General features: G+C 39.5%; 1 protein-coding gene and 1 long non-coding RNA gene across 3 annotated transcripts in view; one reads left to right on the top strand and one right to left on the bottom strand.

Annotated features, from left to right (window-relative positions):
- LOC116708992 (AT-rich interactive domain-containing protein 1B-like) overlaps positions 1–24,087 on the bottom strand; it is a 194,655-nt gene that overhangs the window by 61,809 nt on the left and 108,759 nt on the right. For both annotated transcript variants that reach the window (XM_032547194.1, XM_032547195.1), the window contains exon 5: positions 1,915–2,221. In XM_032547194.1, coding sequence (XP_032403085.1) covers positions 1,915–2,221 — 307 coding nt within the window. The remainder of the gene's footprint in view (positions 1–1,914; positions 2,222–24,087) is intronic.
- LOC116708999 (uncharacterized) lies at positions 2,155–17,669 on the top strand. The gene is made up of 3 exons (XR_004336797.1): positions 2,155–2,245; positions 11,670–11,802; positions 15,733–17,669. It is a non-coding gene; the product is annotated as an uncharacterized LOC116708999 (long non-coding RNA).

Genomic DNA, 24,087 nt, shown 5'->3' with positions numbered 1-24,087 from the left:
CTTTTGTCTTCATGATGATGGTTTTTGTTCACTAATGTCCTCCAAAAACCTTCTGATGCCTTCATAAAGTAGACTGAGAATATATTTGGGGGTATCACAGTAAAACGAAGAGATAACAATGAAACAAAACTACTGAAAACCATTCAAAGCCATTTGACTATAACACTTTTGAACAGTACTATAAATGCTGGTGTGATCCACAGGTAGCTGGTATATAGAGGGAGATTTGCAAAAGAAAACACCTCCATGGATGTGAAGAAATATCTCTGCAATGCAGCCAATGAAAAATGTTCCACAAAGAGTCCAGGTTACACAGCAAAGCTCTTCAGTTCCCTGAATTAGAATTTTAAATGGACTGGAGAAAATCAAAGTAAATGTTCAGGATGGAAAGCATTTGGTCTTCTGTCACAGTGAGTTCTCTTCATCGTTCTTTGTGCAAACTGCCAAAATGGAAATGAATTTAGATGTATTACACAGCGATTTGAAGATGCAGATAAGAAAAAAAAATAGAAACAATTAAACAAAAAAGTGCTCCAACTTTTTATTCTTTTCTTTTGATAATTATGTTTAATTAAGACACTGATTGAGGTTATGTAAAAACATTGTGCTGCTGAAGTTTTATTCTCACAATCTAGTTCAACACATAACATTTTAACCTGCTTTTTGTGGGCTGACCAATGATATTCTAAACAAAGGACACTTTGTAACATAACCTTGCTTAAATGCACACATTTAAAAAACAAACAGAAATGGGGGAAGAAACGAGAAGGTCAGACATAAACGTGGGTGTGATTACTGCCAAAAGCTTTCAGAAGTAACAGGTGCACTAATGGTGTTGACATAAGAATGATCCAAGTAACATTTGCAAATGGAAAAAAAAAACAGAGAACAGACTTGATTTTTCTTCACGAATATGAAAGACAATTTAGGTATTTTGATAAAATCTAACTTGTCTGAGAATTTAATATTCTGGTTCAGAGTCAGGATTCCATTTTCATGTGATACACCCAAATAAAATCCAATGCAACCATTCATCTACCTTCAGAAGTTACCTAATGGTGAGGAAATTTTTCCTCTGAGGAGAAACAGTAATTAGAGAAGCAGACGACAGGATCCAGGTGGAAGACCCTGTTGACAGGACTAATGTTAGCTAACCTTTATGGATGGCCATCAGTGAAATTATTACAGCCATAAGAAATCTCCTTAGCATAATCGCTTATGGCAATAGTTGGAAAGTCGGTTGCTATTTATGTAGGACAAACAGTAAACATGTGGAAGAAGGTTATTTTGTAAGACGAAAACAACTAAACATAATTAAAAAAATAGTGTCATTACTTGAAAATAGTTTTTCACAGACTCTCTGGAAAATAGTTCAAGCTCAATTAGATTGAACAAAGAATGAGCAGATGTAACATTTCTAGATTTGTAATGTTGGTGGAAACATACTCCTAAAGACTTTAATTGACCCAAAAAGTGTTTTTTCAAAGCATCCACTCAGAGAGACTGATTAGGAATTCATACCACATTTTTCTAATTTTTATTTGCAACAGATGCTAAAAAAGTGTTATATTTTCCACCTATTTTATAATTAAAGTTTGGAATGACTAGAAAATAGTGCTCAGGTGGTTCAAACATGTCACAGCAGGTATTTTTCATTAGCTGTCAAATCCAATACACCTTCACTGACATCACTGACTGTGGGATGCTTTGACCTTCTTCTCTCTTTTGCTTTCTAACGGAAAAAATCAAAAGAAACTTTTAGCAGAAATTCAAAACACAAAATGCAGCTCTGTCATCAGCGGCATATTTTGGCAGTTTTTGTGGTAATTAAAAAAACCCTAATAACCCATGCTAACTTTTAATCAAGTTAAACCACATAGTTAAAATGCATGAGGCTCAAAAGGGAAACTCTACCTGGAGCTGTGGTGTTGGCAGGGGGACCACTGGCAGGGGAAATTGGTCCTGAGCCCGAACGGGACGGCTGGGACTGAGTGGAGCCTGCTGGGGACCCCACCGGAGAGGGAGAGGGCCCACTCCTCTGGCCAGGGAGGTGGGGGGAGGCATGGGGAGAGAAGGGGGACTGTCCCTGGTTACCGGCGCCTCCCGGCTCCCCTTGGCTGCTACCGCTGCTGCTGCCGTTGGAGGATCCGCCAGCTCCAACAGCCGAGCCCAGGCCGGCCTCTGTCCCAGTGGGGAGGTCATCAATCGAGCCAGAGAGATCCTGGAACGCAAGCAGAGACTTACAGTGAGTATTTGTGAAGCTCATCCAAGCATTTGATGAGAGCTGACAAGCAGCAGGTGGCAAATTTAAATGTAGGCTCAAGCGAGCACATCATTTTCCCAGAGCACGTTATGTCATAAAGAAGAGGCAGCTCTGCAAATATTACTGGAAAAGATTAAATATATGGGCAATAAGTGTCAGAAACATTTAAACTTTAAAGCTTTTATTTCAATGTGTGTAAATTAAAGCTGACTTACATATGACCCTCAACATCCTCAAGAAAATATCTTTATAGTCTCTGTGTCAGTGGTGGAAAATCCTAAACATACCAAAGAACAAGCCAGTAAACTGTCCAGGCTGTGGTGGTAAAAATAAATTGTAATGGGCTTTCATTCAGACCAAGGGTGAGTTCATATTACAGTTTCAATTCCCAGTGGTGAGCGAAGGGCTGTGTACTTATATGTGTGTGCGAGTCGGCGTGTGTGCGTGTGCACACTTAGCAGGTAGTTCCCTGTTCTAAAGCAATTCCAGGGAATCCCCCAATAATACTGCTGACACACCGCTGACTGCATAAAAGTGTGGAGCGCCAAAGGAAAGTAAAAGCGGCAGTGATGGAAGTAAAGAGCAGACCAGATGTGAAGTGATGAGATGAATCGTGATGTCTGCCCACCGACCACACATCACACACACATTCACACTGAACTGAGAGGCTGCGGCTCAGCTGTGTGCGACGACGAGGGGAAGTCACCTGTAAATAACCCCTGTTTTTCTGGCTGGTACCCATTTGAGGAAAAAAGTGGAAAGTTGCAAGTGGATGACAGCTGATCCTACCAGCTATACCAGGGCCTGTGGTCTCTTCAGTCACGTTCCACCTGAGCCCTAACCGTTCATTGTCAACTCAGATATGTTCTTCAGTCTCCCTGAAATAGAAATGAGCCCTGCTCAACCATCAAAAACATAAACATAATGTTAAGATATTTTTCTTTTTACATTTGTATGTGAATTCAGACACAAAACATTGCTTTTTGCGTTCATCATACCATCTGTTTTAATAAACGAGGGAACTAACTATTGTCTGAGTAAGTCCATCTGCAGGTAGCTGCATTGTTTTCTGGTTGAACAAAATCAGATAGTTAAAGTCGACTATTTAAAGTCACCCTTTCTAGAAGCGTCCCATAAGGTTGATATCTCAGTCCCATCCTGTAATGTCAGTGTACTTAAGTGATTGTGAAACTAATAAAGTATAAAGTTAAATTTGCAGACCATAGCAGCTATTGGACTTAGAAAAAAATTATGACAAAGCTCACACAAACAATGTTACACATCTATTACTGGAGTTAAGGAATATGCAGAAAGATGTGTACTACAATGTTTTGTACTAGAATGTCAAAAACAGATGGCTGGAAGTATATTTGAATGTGAAAAATAAAATTAAAGGCACGATAACTAAAGAAGTTTCAACTTTAATTTATTGCTTTAAATCTACAGTTGGTGCAACATGTCTACTAATCAGTCAATAACAGGCTCTACCCGAGCAGTTTTTCCAACTAAATAATCTATATAATGTGAAATATTTTTAATGTGAGAACATTATATAATTCTCTAAATTATATGTATTTATTTAATAATCTAAGCCACCGCAAAACGTGTTTCATTGCAATTTTCATGTTAAATGTACTGAATGTATATGATGACAGAGTTTAAACTAACACTGGTAAAGAAATAAAAGTTGTATGAATAAATAAACATTTCCTTGTTTTAATAAAAGTTGAATATAGATAACTATTTTTATGAAAATTTTGCTCTTCAGGATTAAATCTAAACATTCTATCGGTAAAAACACTGGCAGCTCTGACATACCGCCAGTTTAGTGTCAGAGCAACACAACTTTTCTCATTACAATAACACAATGCAATATCAGATAAATAATGTGACAGCCACCCCCCCACTCCCACCACTCATTCTTTCCATTCATGGTTCCTGGCTTAGCCAGTGGAACAGACAACCAAGTCAGTGTGGCAGCCCGTCCATGCCTGATTGTGTTGGTTAATACGATCTCAACTGTGACACACATAGCCTTTGTTTTCCATCATGCTGCTGTGAGTGCCCACCCGCCCCGACAGCCTGCCAGTCTGTCGCCTGGTATTATCTACCTTCGCTCCGCTGGGCACAACGGCTACTTTCTTTCCTCTCCCTAACCCATGATCTCACTCTCTACTTCAGCCAATCGAGCCGCCCTTTGCACTGAGCTGATTGGCGTCATGCGCTGCCTCCTCCAATGGGGCTGAATGTTGTTTTTTGTCCCACCGGCTTCTTCGGGTGCATGCCATTTGACACGGAGGGGTTACCATGAGAGCTGGTGTGACCGAGGCTTTCCCAAAAACACCGGGAGCCAGCCGGATGTACAGCTAGGTTGTTAACCTACAGGCTAATTGTGTGAATGGATCGGAATAATTGCATTTCACCTAATTGGGTGCTGTTGCCAGCATTTCCTGTGGCAGTTTAGGGGTGGCAAAATGTGTACGAGTAATTCGTTTAGAGGCTGTTAGGCTCATTTGGATTATACACACACTTGAGCACAGCTGTGTGGCCCAAGACCAAAAAAGTAGTGGTGCTGTTTAACATGCAGAGGTGGGAACGCTTAATGCTCATAGACGTAAAACTGTAAATACCCTACAGACAGTGAAGCATGATGCATACACAAGCATAAGATTTAATCATTGTTAGTGGCTATAGAGCATTGTTACCTTGGTTCGATATAGAGAATTAAAGCCAGTTACCCAGCTCATGGCAGATCTCAGGATCCAAACACCCAACAATCTGGGGCCCCCATCCAAAGTGGCCCAAATCCAATTTGTTTGGCTCGGGGCTGCAAATTGCTCTGTGCATTGAGTCTCCAAATAGCTGTCAACCACTCCCGCTTGGCGTCCTTTATCGCTTAATTCGCTCCTGGAGCATGTAATTGTCATAATAAGAAAAATATTGAGGTGATAATAACCAGTTACTTTGAGATGCCCCCCCCCCCCCCCCCCCCCGCACCTCCACCACTAGATTCAAGACACACAGACACATACATATTCACGTTTTTGCACACACACATTGGGTCAGCTACACATTTCACACAACATTGGAGAGGCAGTCGCTCGTGACCCTTCACCTCACTGGTGTTAGTGCTCCTCTGTTTGTGTGTGCGAGTGTGACAGGAACGCAGGCTGCTAGGCTGTCACAGCAAGACATGCTTGAGCACTGATGTGGCCGAGGGGACAGATGAGGCTTTTTACACACACATCCTGCCCCTCACTCATGCTACTAACCCACACACACACATCCACACTCCAAGCCATCAGTGTGAAGCAGGGAGCTGTCACATCCAGCAGACTGCCCGCCTTCTCCCCTGACCACGGCGCTGATGCTGTCTCCTCTCACAGCACCCTGGGAATTAATCAAAGTTGCTATGAAAGTAGGCAACGAGTGCGTGCGTGTGTGTCGGCGTGTGCGTGCACAAGTGGTTCTTGGTCTAGACAGGGAGGAGCCAACATTTACAGTTTCCTACAGGGTCCAGGAAGATGGAGAGACTACGACTTCCCTTGTCTCTCATTTTCTACATCAAGTGTCTATTTTCCTGTCTCGATCTGTCTGTCCCAGTCAGAGGTGTTAAATGGCTCAGAGCTCTGCAGCAGATGGCTAGCCGGTTAACTAGAGCCTGAAACACAAACGCAAATACAGCAAGTGAGCACTGTGAGGGGACATCACTTCAACACGACCAGGCTTTTGACTGCAAAAACTGAAAAATTTACTTTCACTTTCAGTGTATTTAACATTGCATGCAAAAGTATTCATATCTAGTTTCTTACATTTTGTCACGCCACAAACCTGGGTGATGGCATATTTAACTAATCAATCAAATCCAGACTTAAAACCAGTTCAAAATCTGCGGAATCACTGGATGGATTTTCACAAATGCAATCTATCCAATCTGATCATGTATGAACTGCTTTACAAAGAATGTAGAGTTGATTAACGCAAATGGTTGAGACATTCCCCAAAAAGACCTGCTGCTACAATTACAGCAAAACATAGTTCTACAAAGTATTGATTCAGAACTTCTGAGAAATGAAATCTTTACAGCTTATCTTGAAAGCATTTTTGGGTCCCACATTTCCATGCATAGGTTTGGCTTTACATTTTTTTTAAACATGCATAGAGTGAAAAGATTAAGCAGGTCCAATCTATATGTGGCAGACATCTACTAATGAGCACAACATAAAATAATCATATAGTATAGTGAAACTATTTTTAAACTCGGCATGAACAGGTAGGTCTTAGAAACCTGTTTCTATTGTAAAACCGTAAAATCCATAATAACCTTTCATAACATCAAACACATAGCTGCTGCAAATGATGCAATGTACATTGAAAAAACAGAGCTCAGTAGACAGTTTTATTCTCTGGGTAAATACAATGATATAAACTGTAATTAACTCCAATAGCTATCGTTTGTAGGCCTGAGGGACGGGTCTTCTTGTGGCAGCTCTGTGCTCATTTATCGACTCCGGCCGTTGTACTTTCTATTTTTATAGTGCACTGGAGACAGCGAGGAAATGCTATTACAAAGGCGTTATTCTTTAAATTCTTACCCCCGTACCGTCGATTGAGGCGAAAACCAAATGAAATGCCGTGCAAATGAATCCAAATGGACTGCTGAATGCTTCTCTGTGTGTGTATGTTTTAAAGAGGGTTTTAATGCAACGCCCCATGCAGAGCCCTGGCTGTAATACCCTTCAATAAATGCTATTAAGCACAGAAAAGAAAGCAAGAGACTTTGTGCAGCAGAAATTTTAGAAGACGCCCTCATTATAATTTATTTTTTCACGTCAATCAGCCGGAATGTTTACAAAGGCTGAAGTGATGATGATAATTAGTGTTCACGATGATGAGAAGTGATAGAAATGATGGTTGTTTCAACTATGACATTTTCATCAACATGTGCCTGAAAAACAACAGTACTGCATCTTGTACTATGGCTTCAATATTTTAGTTATTATATGTTGATAGAACTCTGGAAAGAGGATGTGTGGAGAAAAGAGTCTCTAGAACTTCCAGAGGGTCTCCACAAAGCACAAAACAGACTAACAAAAGATGAGATGCTCAGTGTGCTTGCCAAAAAAGCACCCCAACACGTGACTGAGCATGTTAGCGTGCCAACCCATGACCCTCTGGATTATTCACTGAATTCCAAAGAGAAAATGGTTTAGTCTCAAGTACCTCAAGTCTTTTGACTCCATTTAAGCTTGAATGTATAGGTTTCCCACTGAGAAACACAACATAAGAGAGAGTACATGTCAAAGTGTTAAACCAGGTAACCCACCACGGTCATGCTGCTATTCAAAGTGCTCCACACTGCAAACACTAAAAGCCTCTATGAGTTCAGTAAAAATGAAAGAAAATGGTTTGTCATGTTCTCAAATGGGTATAAAGTCAAATAGTTAGCAGGGAGAAAAAAAACCCAGAACTGTACTGTACTATTTTTATAATGCAAAAATGGCTTAATCGTTTTGTACATAAACAACAAAATCCATAAAAAAAACTACATTATTGGATGTTAGATTGTTCTTAGAAAACCCTGCATTAAAAGTGTTTGTTTTTCCTGGAACAATATCTGCTTTAACTGAAGAGGAACATTTGTGCAGCAATATAAAGGTAGTTTGCTATTATTTTCCTTTCCCTGCCTTTAAACACTTTACAAAGCCCAGACTCTTTGTGATGCTTCTGCTTCTTGATCAGAACAAAAATATGTTTTCTACAAGCAACTCTGAGACGAACTCAGTAGTGTGGATATCTAACTTACAATTCATAAAAAGTCATTAAATTGGGTGTTGATGCTAAGAGCACCTCATTACATTAGTAATTGTTGTTGTTTCTCAGGGGGCCTCCTTGTGTGAAGCCTGCCCCCCCTCATAAAGCTTTTTGTAATGTTCAAATATGGGTACAATGCTCTAAAGGCACATCTGAGGCAGTATTACTTATAAGCTAATAAAGAAAACAAAAAATCAAGTACTTCTAGTAACTAAACTAGGATTATAGTAGGCTTGATATTACAGTGAGTGGCAGTTCTGCTTCCTTACTTTTAGTTTTCATTTCATTCAACTTCTAAGAACACCCCAACTTTTCAGGAACCGGGCTCTAGATTGAAATGGTAGATATGCTAATTGCAATATTGTTTTTTCAGTCATATGACCACTCAAAGCATTATCACAAATATCGAAGTAGAGAACATCAATATTGAAAGGAACTACTGTAGATGGATTACAAAAAAATATTAGTGCCATGCATTTAGACTTTATGTTAGTTAGATATCTGGTAACACTTTCACTGCTTAATTCAACAAAAAATGTTTTAGGATTGTATTACCATGTTTTGGCAAAATTATTAAAATAAGCTATTTTATTGCTAATAATCCACATGTAACTCTTTCAATAAAAACATGTTGTTTTATTGATGCTTCACTTATAGGTGCTATAGCTGAAGTAAAAGGTGACTCAAAGCAGCTAAACAAATGACATTCATCTTCAAGTTAATGTGGATTAATCACTCTGATGTTTGTAAACAGAGTGGAAGACTTAATTTTTATGACTGTGTTAAATTATGAACAAATTGTCAAGAAGCCTACACAATGTTCACTTAAATGCCTCTGGGTACTTAAGCACCACTGAAGAAACAGAAAAAACAAAGAATTCTACTTTGAGCAAACTAACAATACTATTAACATCCTCTGTGACACTTTTGAATGGCTTCACTAAAATGCGAAAGTTGGTTTGGTGTAATGTGAATCTTTTTTTTTTAACAATGAAGCTAAACAAATGATTAAACTGTCGATGTTATATTAATAGAGGGTAAACTTTATGTAGAATGAGAAAGTCTGGGAACTGTTTGTATCCAAAGACGGCCCGAGGGTTGTAGCACCCCCGAAAGGATGCTATAACCTTTGATCTGCAAACTGAGATACTGCTAATCCGGTTAAAATAGTAGATTTTAATTTCTTTTCATTGAGGAGACCACATTTTTAGAGGCAAAGCAGAAAGGCAAAGACCTCCCATTTTCTGAACTTTTCAACATCTATCAGGCCAAAAACGTTCTCCACAATTTAGTTTCTAATGCAAGTCATCCACTCACTGTCTTTCCTTTACACCAACACACACTCTCACTCTATTTGTTCTGCTCATATTGGTTTTGCTAATGTTTTTATTTATGGCATTCCAGCATGACATCCCGCCATCTCCTCACCCTCTCCTCACCTCTCCATTCACCCAAGAGGGAGCTGAAAAACAACGCATGACACAGAAAGTGTGGGGGTGCACAGGGGTGTGCGTGTGTGTGCATGAGAAAAGACAGAGGGATGGAAGAAGAGGAGAAAAATAAAGAAATAAATAGGGGCCCAAATTCCTCATTTCTAATTCAACTGCTCGTTCAGCTTAACCTCTCTCTCCTCAGCAATTAAAGCGCACGCCACATCCTTCACGCTGCGTACAGCCGAGGCTAAATAATGCAGGGGGCATCCAGCGCCCGCATCCTTTATCATCCCAAATGACAGCCATTTGCATATCTCCCCAGTCAATTAGAGCGCGGCGGAATAATCAGCCCATAATTGGGGGAGAGCGTCGGTAATCACCCGCCCTGGCACACCGACAGGGCCATTGGAGGAGTTGGGTTGGGGGTGGGGGTGGGTTGTGTCGGGCTAAATTCATGTGTGTGTGTCACAGGGAAGACAGCCCACCGAGTGCAGACTTCAAACTAGCACGTCCAAACAACCATTCTAACTTTCCCTGGGTTCGTGCATTTGCTCTCAGTTCCACTAATTTGCAAATATTTGCACCTATTTGACTCTTGCAGATTATTTCCATGTGATATTTTTCATCCAAATGGGCCAGGAAGTCATTTTTATAGCGTTTATGTGATTCATGAGTGACAGTTTTCATTACAGATGCCCTTCATTCTGAAATATTACCAAATGATAATGTCTTCCTATTTCAATGAATGTGAAAACCAACATCTCCTTCATTGCGGCTTTTGCATACAGTTTAAAGGCTTAAAATTATGAAAGTCAATAGCAGGGATGCTGTAATGCAAAACAAACTCAAAACATTGACCTGGTTTTTATAAATGGGGCTTTTTTAAAATACATTCTTAAAATGTTAAACAAAAGATGATTGTTTTTCACCGTAGTGCTTCATTTGTGGAAATGTCCCTGCCTGCAGGTTTTAGAGATACTAGCTTAATTGTACATATACACAAGCAGCCCAGTGTGGTGCCCGTAGTTGGTCGCTCCCTCTGAGTTACAGTTTCAAAACAAACACGGTGGATAAAACATCTGCATCACTGTCAAATGAGGCAGATTATTACCCCCAAGTACTGAAGTGGTCTAAGATTTAGAGGCACTTCAGGTGACTTTAAATAGGCTACAAACGATGTAAGATGTGCATCTGCAGAGACGACAGCCAGGGGCCACTGATGAGCTGACAGCAAAGACAAAGCCAGTTGATTCCACTCTGTAAAGTTAAGACAGGATGTCTGCCTACTACGGTTTCTACTGATTAAATGTTTGAGGGATCTTTGATTGCTTGATTAACATTGTTCCTTCTTGTGTTAACATAAGTTCATTTTACTTCATTCTGTTTTTAACTACTTGTCATTGTATAGATCATGTTAACCCAGAAAGGAATACAACTTAAATAAATAATACACTTGTAAGCTACATAGAAATTACTATTTAGGTAGAAGTGGGTTATTGTTTTTAAATGTTTGTTTTAATTTATTTTAAGTTCATTGTTATTCAATTTGACATTTTATTAATTTCAGTCATTCTGGAGGTGTCACTTTTTACGTAATTCAAACTTTAATGTGCAAATATTCCTTTAGACTGTATTTTATACTGTGATATGCAATAAATGTGATAGTTTATTATATAAAAAATAAAAGCATTTTTGTGAAGAACTTGGTGTTCTGATTATTTCATGAACCAAATGAACTTGTCAACTGATTTATGGGGAAAAAAGTCTTTGCTGACATTAAGCAAGTGATTGTTTCTAAAGATTAGCCAAAGGTGAGAGATTTTTTTGGTTGAACTGCTGATATCAAATGTGTTTCATCATGTTTGCAAATCTCCGGTGAGAGCTATTAAAATCATAGTCCTCTGCTTTCACATAGCAACAAAGAGCAACATTAAAAACAGTCAAGAACAACAGAAGAATGAGCGCACTCGAACACCTGAGGGGAAAAAAAAAAAAAAAAATTCTGCACTTCGGACAATCAGAGCTCTTTTATGGGAAGTTTCCAGGACAGCTTTGAAGTGTGATGGCTGCACAGCCTCTGTGTTTTCCTGCTGAAAGAGGAAGGACTTTTTTTTGTAAAACAACATCTCCTTTAATACTCTGAAACCTCGATTCCTCAGATGCTCTGGTGTCGTCCTCTGAACATGACAAATAAAAGGGACGACTTAAGAGAGGAAGAAAAGAGCTGGCTTGACAGTGACGGGTGCGGTGGAGGTGAGCGTGTGAAGGAACATCAGAAGAAACCCAGGCAAGGTTAGTTCCCATCTGCAGCTCCATCCTTTTGTGTCTCCCCAGCTGCGTTCTTTTTCCTCCCTCATGTTTTTGTATTTACTTTACCCAATCGAGTTCAGTGCTGGCCAGCGCTGCCTCTGCGCTGTTTTAGCCTCACTGCTGCTTTGGAGAGATGAAACAAATGCTGTTCACTTGCGTTTTGATAGAAGTGGAGGTAAGAGACTGAAAGAATTGGATTGGGAAGGAGGCAAGGACAGTGCAGGGAATGGCAATGATGGTTTGCCTTGATTTAACCGGTATGGTGCACTTCAGTCTATTACAAACAAAAGGGGCAAAAAGACCAAAGCTGAGGCAAAGCAGCTGAAACACAATAAAAAAAGCTTCTTTTGGAAGAGTAAAGTTGACACAAAACACAAGAATTGGGAGCATTTTGAAGCATCTCTCACTATCCGCAATGGATGGAAACATTGATTTCCTTTTTACTTTTTCTTCTTTTTTTTTAAAGGAGGTGTATCTCCCTGTCAGAGCCCTATTCCACTGCTCTCAGGGGATCGGTGGCATTTCCTGCCAGCCGTACTGCCCTGTTCTGCAGAGACTTATGCATCACTGTCAAAATGACTCCGATCAAAAAGAGGGAGTGGGAAAAGGTAGGGAGGGATAAAGGAAGGAGGGGAGGCTGACTTGATCAGAGCAACACATGGCGATTTCCCCCCATTGGACGTTCCGCCTGTCAGTGCGTCTGCTTTGGTAATCCATCAGTATGAGCTGGTGATCAATAATGGGAGTGGTGAAATTTTGAGTTATATCTTATCCTCGTTTGTCTGCATTAGTGATACAAAACAGAAAAATTAAAACCTTACTCTTCTTCTGCTTAGATGTAAGGAAAGAATTTTAAAAAGGAAGCATTTGCTTATTGTAGTGGCATCTTATGAAAGTCAAGTCTCTCTTGCGTTGTTACCTACTTTGGGCACAGCTTCTGACTTCATCTGGTAGAGTAACTGTTGAGCTAAAGGAGTTTGCTAATAAAGAGTGTTAGTCAGTTGAGTCAACGACACTGAGGCAGCATATCCCTGGTGTATCTGGTAAATTAACATGTGTTAGTCTGAGCCTTTAACCTGCATCACACATGTCAGGTTAAGTGTGACAATGGATTGCTGGACTCAATCTTTGGATATATTTGTCAAAAGAATCATATTTTCTGAATAGAAAAGGTTACGATCAGATAGTCTACCGATGACCAGCTGTGGAAGAGGGTTGTTTGAAGAATAATTTGTATTATTAAAAAGAGAGAGCAAACCTAAATTCAGACCTAATTCTACTCTAAATAGAGTTTTTTTTAAAGCGTAGTTTGAGATTTATGAAACCTTTATTGACTTTGTGACAAAGGGCCAGAGAGAAATAATGCTTCTTCAGCTAATTGCCACATAAATATAAAAGTAGCACTGAAGCCGTAATATACAGGCGGATCAAACCTGGAGGGGGAAATTTTATATGGATCACACTGTCTTTAAAACATAATGGTAGTTTGTTACACACTTAGTTGGAACTGAACTTATAACACTTTCCTAGTAATGACTCAAAGCACTTTTTAATAGAGCCACATACACCCAGTCAAACTCACACAGATTTGTACACCACTAAGCAGATCGGCATGCAACATTATCATCAAGCTTATTTGTATAGAATATTTCAGACGAAGCTGGAACTTAACCCACAACTTTCTGATTGTAAGATAACCACTTTTCCCACTGAACCACAATCACCCTGTTGTTTTGTGACAAGAGATTTCTCCGGCTGAATAAAGAATTGAGTGACGCACTTCCCTTCCCCCCACCTGCTGCTGCACCCTGTTGACCAGTGTCTGAAAGAAGGCTATTGCAAGTTTACCTTGGTTATAAGATGCAAGTTCGGCTGTTTGGAAACATTTTATGAGACAGTCATGGTGTAGAAATGAAAGGATCACCACATGTCACTTCTGTTAAAGTAATGCTGTTTTAAAATCAATTTCAGTGTCAAAGTAGAGAAGTTGCTGACTACACACTACCTACACAGCTAATTGACGGTTTGGTATTTGCTAATATACTCTATACAGAGCAGAAAAGCAAAAGGAAGTATTATTTGTTGTAGAAGAAGACCATACTTGAAAATGTCTTCTGAAGATAGTATTTTCTTCTACATTTTTTATAGGTGTATGTAATAAAAGGAAAAAGTGAGAACACACACATGGTCACGAAGAACATGCAAAGACCTTAGTTTGGGATTCAAACCCTGGCGGCTTCTTGCAGCAAGCCACCAGTACTAGTTGCACCACTGTGCAACTCTATTATAATATTATATAAATTAATATAATAAATAATAATATTATAAATATACACTATTTGAGCAGAACTGGGAATAATGGGTTTTCTGTTTTAAATTATAAAAAAAACTAGCTCATATTGTAAAACTTTCTTGTACATACTGTGATGTCATCATGTTGTGGGCTTTCTACTCAACGTTTTTACGCAGTAATAAGCTCACATGGGCCCAGTCCTAATGTATATTATTCTCATTTGATGTTGAATAAGTGCGGCAAACCAAACCCACACAGAAATAGCAGGGGCGTTCTCAGGACAGCCCCTTCGCCCGCAACGTCAGGCAGCATTTCAGAGAGCTCAAACAAACTTTTTAACGGCGAAAACAAATTGGGCTCGCCATCAAAGAGACTTTTCAAAACCCCACAATTTCTCTCTCCCAGTTCAAAAGAACGCTGGTTAGTATAAACAAGCATGGAGAATTCACAGCGCAAGAGATATTGTAGGAGGTACAAATGGCTAGAGCTTCGCCACAACAAAGGCAGAGGAGAGCGAATGGAGGGTCGTAATTCATCAAACACTCAACAAAAGCGAGTGTGACTGACTGGCCATGACGGAAAAAAATAAAACAAAACAATAACTTCTCCTTTAATTGGAGCAGGGGTTTTTTTCTCCCTCAAATCTACTTCATCCATTGTTTTTCAACCTCTGTGTTTTTGTTTGATCTCTTCACTTCACCTCCTTCATACCTTTTTTTCCCTACCCTTCTCTAATCAGTTTCAGGGAGAGGAACTCAGAGGAAACTAAAGAAAACAGGGTTGAAGGAAGGAACGGAAAGTTTTAGGAGGAGGAAAAAAAATCTCTAGGACCTTTATGGCTTGAGATTTCTTAACAAACAGTCAGCCAGGCAGGCGCAGGCCTTGCTCTGCATACCGTCTTTCCATCTACCTCGGGCAAAATCTCATTTGTCAGGGATTCAGTAGAAGACTAGAGGAAAGAGGGAAAGAAATCGAACAAGAGCGGCAGCAGCAGCAGCGGATCCCAGCCCGCCCCTCGGCCGAGCCGTCATTAGCTATGCACAAGACAAACTGCTGACACAAAGTCACACAGCGCGCCGATCAGGGGCTTGTGGGTAGGCAGGAGGAATCCATCCCTCCATCCCTCCACCTGTCTATCGACATCCCCGGCTCTCCCTTGTCTGCCTCCGGTTTTTGCAATTACAATCAAACGGCAGCATCCAGGCCCCGGAGCACTGACTGACGTCTTGGATTAACCGAGATGTGGAGAGGCCTTGAGATGATATGTGTGCGGGCGTGTGTGTGTGTGTGTGTATGTCTCTTTTTCTCTCTCTCTCTGTCTGTCAGCTGCTTTGTTAGTGTGTGTATGTTGTCTCACCATCAGCATTGATGTGTGTGTTTTCTGTGCTCACTTGTTTCTGTCTGTATATTGAGGATTTATGTAAATGACAGTGAAGGTGTTATGTATAGATAAAAATAACAATACGTCATGCTTTTCAATTAAAGCCCAGTGTTGATAGTTTGATTTAAAAAAAGTAAAAAATTGATTCCATCAGCAATTTAACGATTTTTGACAATTGAAAAACACGCTCCAATATAATTTGCAAAATAACACCTCTTTCTCCTCTGACATTTTGCAGAAAGCCCTGAGCAGTAATTTTCAGAACAATCTGCATCCTACATTTTGAAGATACAACAAACCGAGACATGGGAGAAATGTCATGAAAAGTGACAACACAACCAAATCTAAAAATCTGACAATAAGAAAAGAAATCACAAAGCTGTCAGAAATGAAAAAAAAGGGAACAGGCACATGCACCCTCTGAATTAACTTCACGGCTGCGCTGCCACAGTCGAGCAGGCAAACACGCAGCCGTACGAAGAAAAAAAAAAAGCTCCTCAGAAGCCAACGAGTAAAGTGTGAGGAACAAAAACACGTCAATCTGCTTCATCCAAAAAAGAATCAGAGCTGCTCCGCCGTGTCCTTTGAGAGATCGTTTTTTTAACTCTTCCCTGCTCCACGTCGACGTCATCCGTCAGAAGATGACAAATGTGACATGACAGCTCCGCTCGGGAAGCTGCAGACGGAAAACTACTCACAGCCAGCACAGTCTGCACGAAGGGGAAGTTTCTTGGAAACAGCATTTTTAAATAAGCGTGTGTTCTGAAAATGCGATAAAGAGGTTAAATAAAAAGTCTATTTGGCATCACAGAGTTATAATGTTGAATTCAATAAGGGCAATTAAACTTTTAATTTAAGAAATTTACAAATTGGCACATGGAGCCCTCAGGAATTTAAAATAAGAAAAAAAACCCTTTGCGGGCTCAACAACATGAATTGCAACAACTTTTGTGAGTTTTTTCTTTCAATTTTATTTTTAGCATGTTTTGTCCCAGCAAAGAAAACAGTATGGTGGGTCCGGCTGCCGTATAGTGTCAGGGCAGACGTCCAGAACAAAAGCAGAGTAAGATAATCCCACTGTTACATAATCCAACTTTATGGCATTAAAAGCATCTATTTCAGGCAAAAAAGTAAACAGGCAGCAACAATTATTAAAGAGAAAGTTGATAATTGAGAGAAGAAAAGCTGACTAGAGAAACTAGTGAAACAGTAAAATCTGCCTAAACTTGCCAAAACACTGCACTGATTCTGATTCAGAACTCAAACATGCCATTGTGCATATTAACACAATTATTTGAGCTGAAAAGTCATTTTCTAGTAAAACAAATGCAGATACAGTAAACAGCCAACGTATAAACAAATGTATTACAATTTTCCTTTATAACATTCTTAAGGCTTAAAGTTATTCTAGTGAGATTTAAGAGAAAAAGTCAGAGTCTATAGATTTACACAGAGCATCCCGCCTCGAATCTTCATTTGTTTCTGAATAATGCAAAACAAGTAGCTAAAAGAAGACTTCTAAATAAGAATGCCCAATGTATGGAGGCAGAAATGTTTTCTTCTTTTTTTAAAAAAATGTTTAAGGCTGTGAAAAACACAGGTTGAGTAGCTAAGAGAATTTTATGAAGGTAATGATGTTTACAAACTACAGATGAACCAATCAGACATTTCGTAACCGATATTGATTTTTCTTTTTTTTTTGCCTTTATTTTTTGTATTATAGTTTTTTCTGTCCTGCCGATTCTGATCCCATTTTTTTTTACATTTGGAAATGTGTGTAAGAAATGTGTTTTGTTGACATAATAATTTTGTATTCAGCAGAAAATGAAGGTATCCCAGGACACTTATTAAAATCATCAACATACCTACTGTCGGTTAATAGATTAAACATAGTGGGAGTTCCAAGTTTTGATACATTTAATAGAAGAAAAAAGTTCAGGTTTTACAGTTTTTTACTTGCCAATCACCAAAAATTATCTAAAGACCTCTGATGGACTGGCACATCTTTGCTTACTAACACACAAGCAATTTGTAGCTCATGATGCAAATATTAAGTAGATTACAGGCTGGCTACCTCAGCAGATATCCTGACTAAAGGACAAATATGTCTAACCTGTACCTGAGCAGGAATTCTGCAAATTAAACCATTAACACCTTCAAATAAATTTTGTAAGTGTTTTTTTCTTCTGTTTTTGCTGAAATGTGTGTACCGAAATTAAAACTATAAATATTATGATAAGAACTAACAAATTTAAAGCAGGAGGAAGAAATGTTGCTTTTCTGTTTTAATCAAAAGCAATAAAGTCCTACCACACAACTTAGCTTTAAATGCTGGTGATGAATAGGAATATTTTTACTCAAGGTTATCATACTGTGACAATCTTATGGCAGCACATGCCAACTCATGAGCCAATGGTCGCCTCTGCACAAATCTGTGCAAGTGTGTATGCGTGTGCACATCTGTGTGATGTAAGCACATCGAAAAGAGAGGTGACAGCGGCGAGAGGCTGATCTAATAAAAGCGGAAGATGAAACGCTGTCAGAAGCTGCGGCGAGAAGCTCACACGCCGCCGACGTTTGGTAAAACACACACGTGTCTCCTCCCAGAATGCCTCACACACTACCTCTGGTTCTCTCTCTCTCGCGCTCTCTCACATCCACACACACAGACACGCGCACCCCCCCGCCCACACACACACATACATTCTGACACACATATCTAGCTTGATAGACAGTTTCATAGTGTGGTAGCCGAGGTGTTGGCCTATAAAAAGCAGGGCTGATATGATTTAATGGGCAAGTTCTTATTATAAGACTGTCGCTGGGCCCGGTGTAATCTGGCTACTGCTCCAGGGCACAGCACTGAGACACATGCACTACAATACTCCACAGCAGATAATATTGCTATGTGCTACATTGCTATTATAAGATAGAGCCATTTGCCACCCTGATACAGCGTGCTGTGCATGAAACTGTCATTTGGAAAGGAGTGATTTATGACTGCAAGACGCGAGAATAAAGACAGATTATTTTTATTCATGTGTCTTTAGAGGCCGACTTCATTCCTCTTTTGTTTGCACTGCACTTTATTTTTACTCTGAATCAAAGAGGGATCGACTTCCTCGCAGAACACGCAGAGAGCCACACGCGGCATTTATATAATCCCTGCAGAACCTGGACCAAACACTCGTAAGAAGAAAAAAAGAAGTGCACAATGTCGGTGTGACATTGATTCTGAATCTGCACTTAATGGAACAAGATTCCTCTGTTAGCTGTCTTCCAGTTTTTTGCTGAGACAAAATTGCTATTAATTATAAATAGTGGAGCAGATGTCTTAAAATATATGACATATCTGCTGGGGTATTAGACACTGTGGTGATATTGCCTCTACTGCCACTTTTAATATCAGCACCCCGGCTCCAATCACAGCCTAATAATGGCTCCTCATTATGAGGTGCATGTGCTTGCGCGTGCGGGGGTGTGTGTGCGGCTGTGGTGGCGGTGGGGGGTGGTGCTTCAATTTCACTACTTAAAAGCCACAGATGACACCTTGTAAAAAGTTAATTTCATTTTAGACATTTTCCAGAATAGGGTTGTAAATTTAAGCTCTCGAGGTGCACCATCAGGCCATCAGCTCTGATAATTGAGATATTGAATAATTAGGTGGAAGAAATTTATTACAAGGATAAATGCAAAGCAGATGGAGGGAAAAAATGTGAAATTTTAACAGACAGCTATGACAGGGAGGCAGGTCAAATTTTCTGTTTATTGTTCCCTGGATGTAGTAGCAAATCTTAACAGAAGATGGCGTAAGAGATGATATGAGGCCTGGGGGTGAGGGTGGGGGGTGGCGCTCAGGATAAAGCAACATTACTGAGTGTTTCATAATGTGATTTTAACTGCTGACATGCCCGGTTTTGATGATATCTCACAGCAAAAGGAAAAAAGAAATCCCAGTAATCTGGGTATCTTACATTCTGATGAAGCTTTATGATGTTAATTCTCCTCCTTTGTTGCACATCTGTACATCATGTATCCAGGGTTTTACAGGTGCATTTCAATATCTTATAAAAACCGTAGAAACTGAACTGACATTGACAACGAAAATTCAGTTTCTCAGGAAATTATGGTATTACAAAAATACTTTTTGTAGTAAAAAGATGAGGAAAGGGATTTTTTTTCCTAGCTCCTTTTGCATAAATTAGTATGCAGTGTGGCATGGAGGTGTCAAGAAAACCCAGATTACTATAGGATGACCTTCACCTTATCTGCATTGTTGGGTCTGATGTCTCCATAGATTCTGTTTGGGGTTCAGCTCAGGTCATTTTGATCTCTGGAACACCAAGGTCATTGAACCAACTTCTGGTACCCTCGGCAGTGTGGACAGGTGCCAAGTCCTGCTAGAAAATGAAATTAGCATCCCCATAAAACTGGTCAGCAGAAGGAAGCATGAAATGTCCTAAGTGCTTCCTGCTATCCGGTTGAACAGAGTTTGTACTTCATAAAGTCACCAGACCAACATCAGTAGAAGACTGCAGAAACTTCACACTCAAGTTCAAGTGAATTGGATTTGTGGGTCATCCACTCCTGATTTCCAAATGAAATGCAACAATTACTTTAATCTAAAGAGATAACTTTGGGCAGCAGTTCAGCCCTTCTTCGCATAAGATTACTGACTTTGTCTCCGTTTTTAGGAGTAGCTTAACACTCCTAGGAAGAGTTGCATTGTCATGGATGTGTTTGTGGTGAATCTTGAAGCTCTGACTTTGGCCACAGCCTAAAGCTTCTGAATCTCCCCAAAACTCTTGACTGAGTTTCACAATCCTCTAAAATGATTTTCTTCCACTCAATTTTCCATGAAATGCACAGAACTCTGAACGCCTTTAGCAACAATCTTTCTTATGTAATATTTTTAATTTACTGAGGAACTGAGTTTTGGGTGAATCTATAAAATTAACATGAATGCCTGAAACATATCATTCTGTGTAACTAGTCTGCTTTGTACACTCTTTTCCCTTTTTGAGCAAAATAAATGAACTTTAAAATAATATAATTTACTGAGATTCAGTATTATGCAAATTGTTTCCCCAGTTTTTCGTATTGCTTTTCCTGCATTTCTTTTCTAATTACATGTAAGACACAATCACATAAGTCTTTAAAAAGGAACCATCTTAATACATAGTCTATGGTCATTAAAAGACAAGAGAAAATCTCCTATTTTCTGGAGTCTTTTTGTAGCTGTCCCTCCCTCCTCTTTTCTTGAGTCTATTATTTCCCAGACGGCTCGGTTTTAATGTAAAAATGGGAACAAAGGGAGATGCTGGCAGAGCTATCTTTAAACTGCTTTAATTTTTTCCCTGTCAGATGAGATTGATTTCGGCAAAAGAAGAAAGAAGAAGGAAGGTTTTCCACCTGGTTCCACCTCTCACAAACCCACCATCCTCGCTCTTTCCTGTTACTCTGTGTGCCCCCGCCCCCCGTTCACGTTTCTCTCTCATGGCCTCTGTCTTAATTTCACAGGGGAATCATTTGACAGATATTGCCCTTGAAGAGGCAGGCTGTGCCTCGCCACTGAGAGCAATGGAGGGGGGGTTGAGGTTGTAGTGGGGGGTAGTGATGGAGGAGAGGAAGCCACAGAGTAAGAGTGATGGGGAGAGGGAAGGAGGAGAAGAAGAAGGGGAGGGAGACCAGGGTAAAAAGTTATTAAGTGGATGTGAAAATGCAGCGCAGCCAAAAAGGTTAAGTCTGGAATAGGAAATTAAAACTTGCATCGCTTTTGGCTTTAAATAGATTTGGTTTCATTACGAGCGCCAAGGCCAGTTAGAGTCAAATCCCTCTGGAGAGAGGGAGGGAAGGAAGAAGAGGCGGAGGAAGAAGAGAGACGGTGACATGGAGGGAAAATACGGAACAATAGAGGAGCGGAAGGAGCCAGACTATCATGCAGTTCACATTCATTTTCAATCTCAACCTGTTTTTCCCCAAACCCCCTTTCCAGAGTCAAGCGAATGCCAATTCTACATACCATTACTGATTTAGTACTTAGACTTTAAGTGGAACCCAAGGCTGCTGTGGAGCCTGAATACAAAGAGCACAAAATGGCATTGGTTGACAGGTGTGTGACTATTTTTCTCAATCTCTCAAACTTCTGTTTGCACTGACACTTTAAGTCTTTGGTGACTGGAGTTAATGTCTCAACCCTGAAAATTATGAAATCTGTTATTTCTGCATTTTTGCTTCTGACAGACAAGACAATAAGGAAACATGGGTCTTTTTACACGTCTGGGCAACCCAAACTTAGCTCCGACATGAAAAGCACAAAGTGAAGGAGAAGACAGTTTTATATTAAACCCCAGGATGGCACCAATGGGAGCTTCCTTTTGCAGTTTGGTGGCTTTCATAGGAGCGGTTCGCACAGGTTACAAAGGACTGACCCTCTTACAGCTCTTATTTATTGCCTTTGTGGTCTCCAAGGGAAGGGAAAGTAGAGAGAAGCTGTATAGATTGAAAGAGAAGGAATGAAACTAAATTGAGATAGGAAAGGATGGAGAAGAAAAATTAAAACAGCAGTTAAAAAAACAAGTGATAAAAGCAGTAAAATTGAGATATAAGCAAGAGAAGACAGGGAATCTAAATTAGAGATGGATGTGGAGTTTTAAGAAGATGTGAGGATTTTTCATTCTCTTTAGAGATTCTTATCTTTTTCCACTGGTGGCTATGCATATAAACAATGCCACACATACACAAAGGCATAATAAGCATGACCATTAGGGGTTAGAACATAAACTGTAGGCATGACTGATTTTGGGTCTCACAATATTACTGATTTAAAGTTTTAATAAAATTCAACAGAAAGTATGCTTTCATCCTCAATGAACACTTTGTATTAGCTCTTTCAGATTGCAGCTCCATCAAATGAAAAATTGAATCTGCCTTTAACCTTAGCTGGCTGCAATCATTACCTTCAACCCCGTCCCGTAATGTAATGATTTTTGTGCTATTGGTTCTCAATTGATTTTATTAATTCACAGTGCTAGGGAACAATATTCTGCTCATGAGGAGACCTTGTTAGTGTGGAAACTGAGAAACAATGTCGAGCTGCATACTTAAGCATAGAGAATAAAGACACAGTTAATACAATCTCTTTCATTAGCATGCCTTGATCTTGCAAAAACACTTAGTGTTCCTTTAGAGAAGCAAAGTTTCTCACTAAATTATACAAATAAAATTAAGGCCGACAATTTCTGTAGAGCTCTGAGACTTTAAAAAGAAAAGAAGAGTTTTTTTTTTTGCTGCTTTCTTAAAGATAATGTTTTAAGCACCTAAAATTTTATCAAAGATATTCACAAGAGATTAGAAGCAAATCTAGGCAGACCTCAACCTAAAGCAGACAGACTGATTATATAGGCCAAACATAGATAAAGAGGGAGAGGGTCATAAAGAAGTCACTAGAATGTCAATTTTTATGGTATAAAACACATAATAATAAAGTATTGTATTCTACTGTATATGGCTACCATGTAAATATATGGTAACAGCATTAATGTGCTGGGAGGAACTGAGAATGCTGACATATATTTTTTGCACAGAAACATAATCTTCATGGTGATGCAAATATTCTTTAACTTTTTAATTGTTTTCTTTTTATAGCTCACATTTATTTTTTGTTTTTCTTGATGTTGACCCATTTCTCAGAAGAGTTACGCGACTGTCTCACACGAATCAGCCTCAACGTTAAGTCAACAACAAATTGAAACATCAAGGGCATCCCTTTTGTGTTTGTCTTTATGAGTTGGATGCAAAATGAGTCTGTTAATGGAGTATTACAATATAATTATAAGTGAAGAGTAGTAGCAACAGAGGAAGTAAATGCTCCTACTTATGTTTTGATGCAGCTCTTAAATCAGAAATGAAAGGGTAAACAACTTTCTAATAGAAGAAAGAGAAGTGAAGAGAGAAAATTAACCCCGATGACAGAAAAGAAAACTCAAACTATGATCCATGCAAAAGTTTAAAACAGCACAACTATTTACACTTTTCTCCAAGTAACTTCAAAGTGTTTTTATCAACAGCTATTCATGCTCTATAAAGTGCATCAAATATCAGCCTTTAAATAAATCTGTGCGTAATGAATCTGAATCTCATGCAGCTCATTTTTGAAATATCTTTCAATGATATTCTATGACACTAAGATTAACATGCATTATGTTTTGATGTGTGAAATAAATGACATGAAATATGGCAAATCTGCAAATGTAACAAATACAATCAAAATGTGTTAATATGTCTTTATTAGCTGTGAAAGAGAATTTGCATATGCGTGAGTGTGTGTCGTCCTGTTTTTTCCTGTCTGGCAGCAAGCCTTCTCTGTGGAAACTGTGGTGTGTCTGGGCTATCATGGCTCATTGGCAAACATGAGCTGTGATGCCATAAAAACGCTCTCCACAGGAGGCTGACGGGAAGGCATGACAGTGTTGTTGCATAAGAACCAGATGAACAGTTTTGATTGAGCAAACGTCAGAAAGAGGAAGATGAAGAGAGAGGGAGGGAGAGGCGAAAACCTGCTGAGCTCGACAGAGGAGGAAAAACAGAAACA

The sequence above is a fragment of the Xiphophorus hellerii genome, chromosome 19 (assembly GCF_003331165.1).
Source record: "Xiphophorus hellerii strain 12219 chromosome 19, Xiphophorus_hellerii-4.1, whole genome shotgun sequence".
In the NCBI taxonomy this organism is placed as follows: Eukaryota; Metazoa; Chordata; class Actinopteri; order Cyprinodontiformes; family Poeciliidae; genus Xiphophorus; species Xiphophorus hellerii.
The sequence above is the reverse complement of the archived record's forward strand: the minus strand, read 5'-3'. Positions and strand labels throughout refer to the sequence as shown.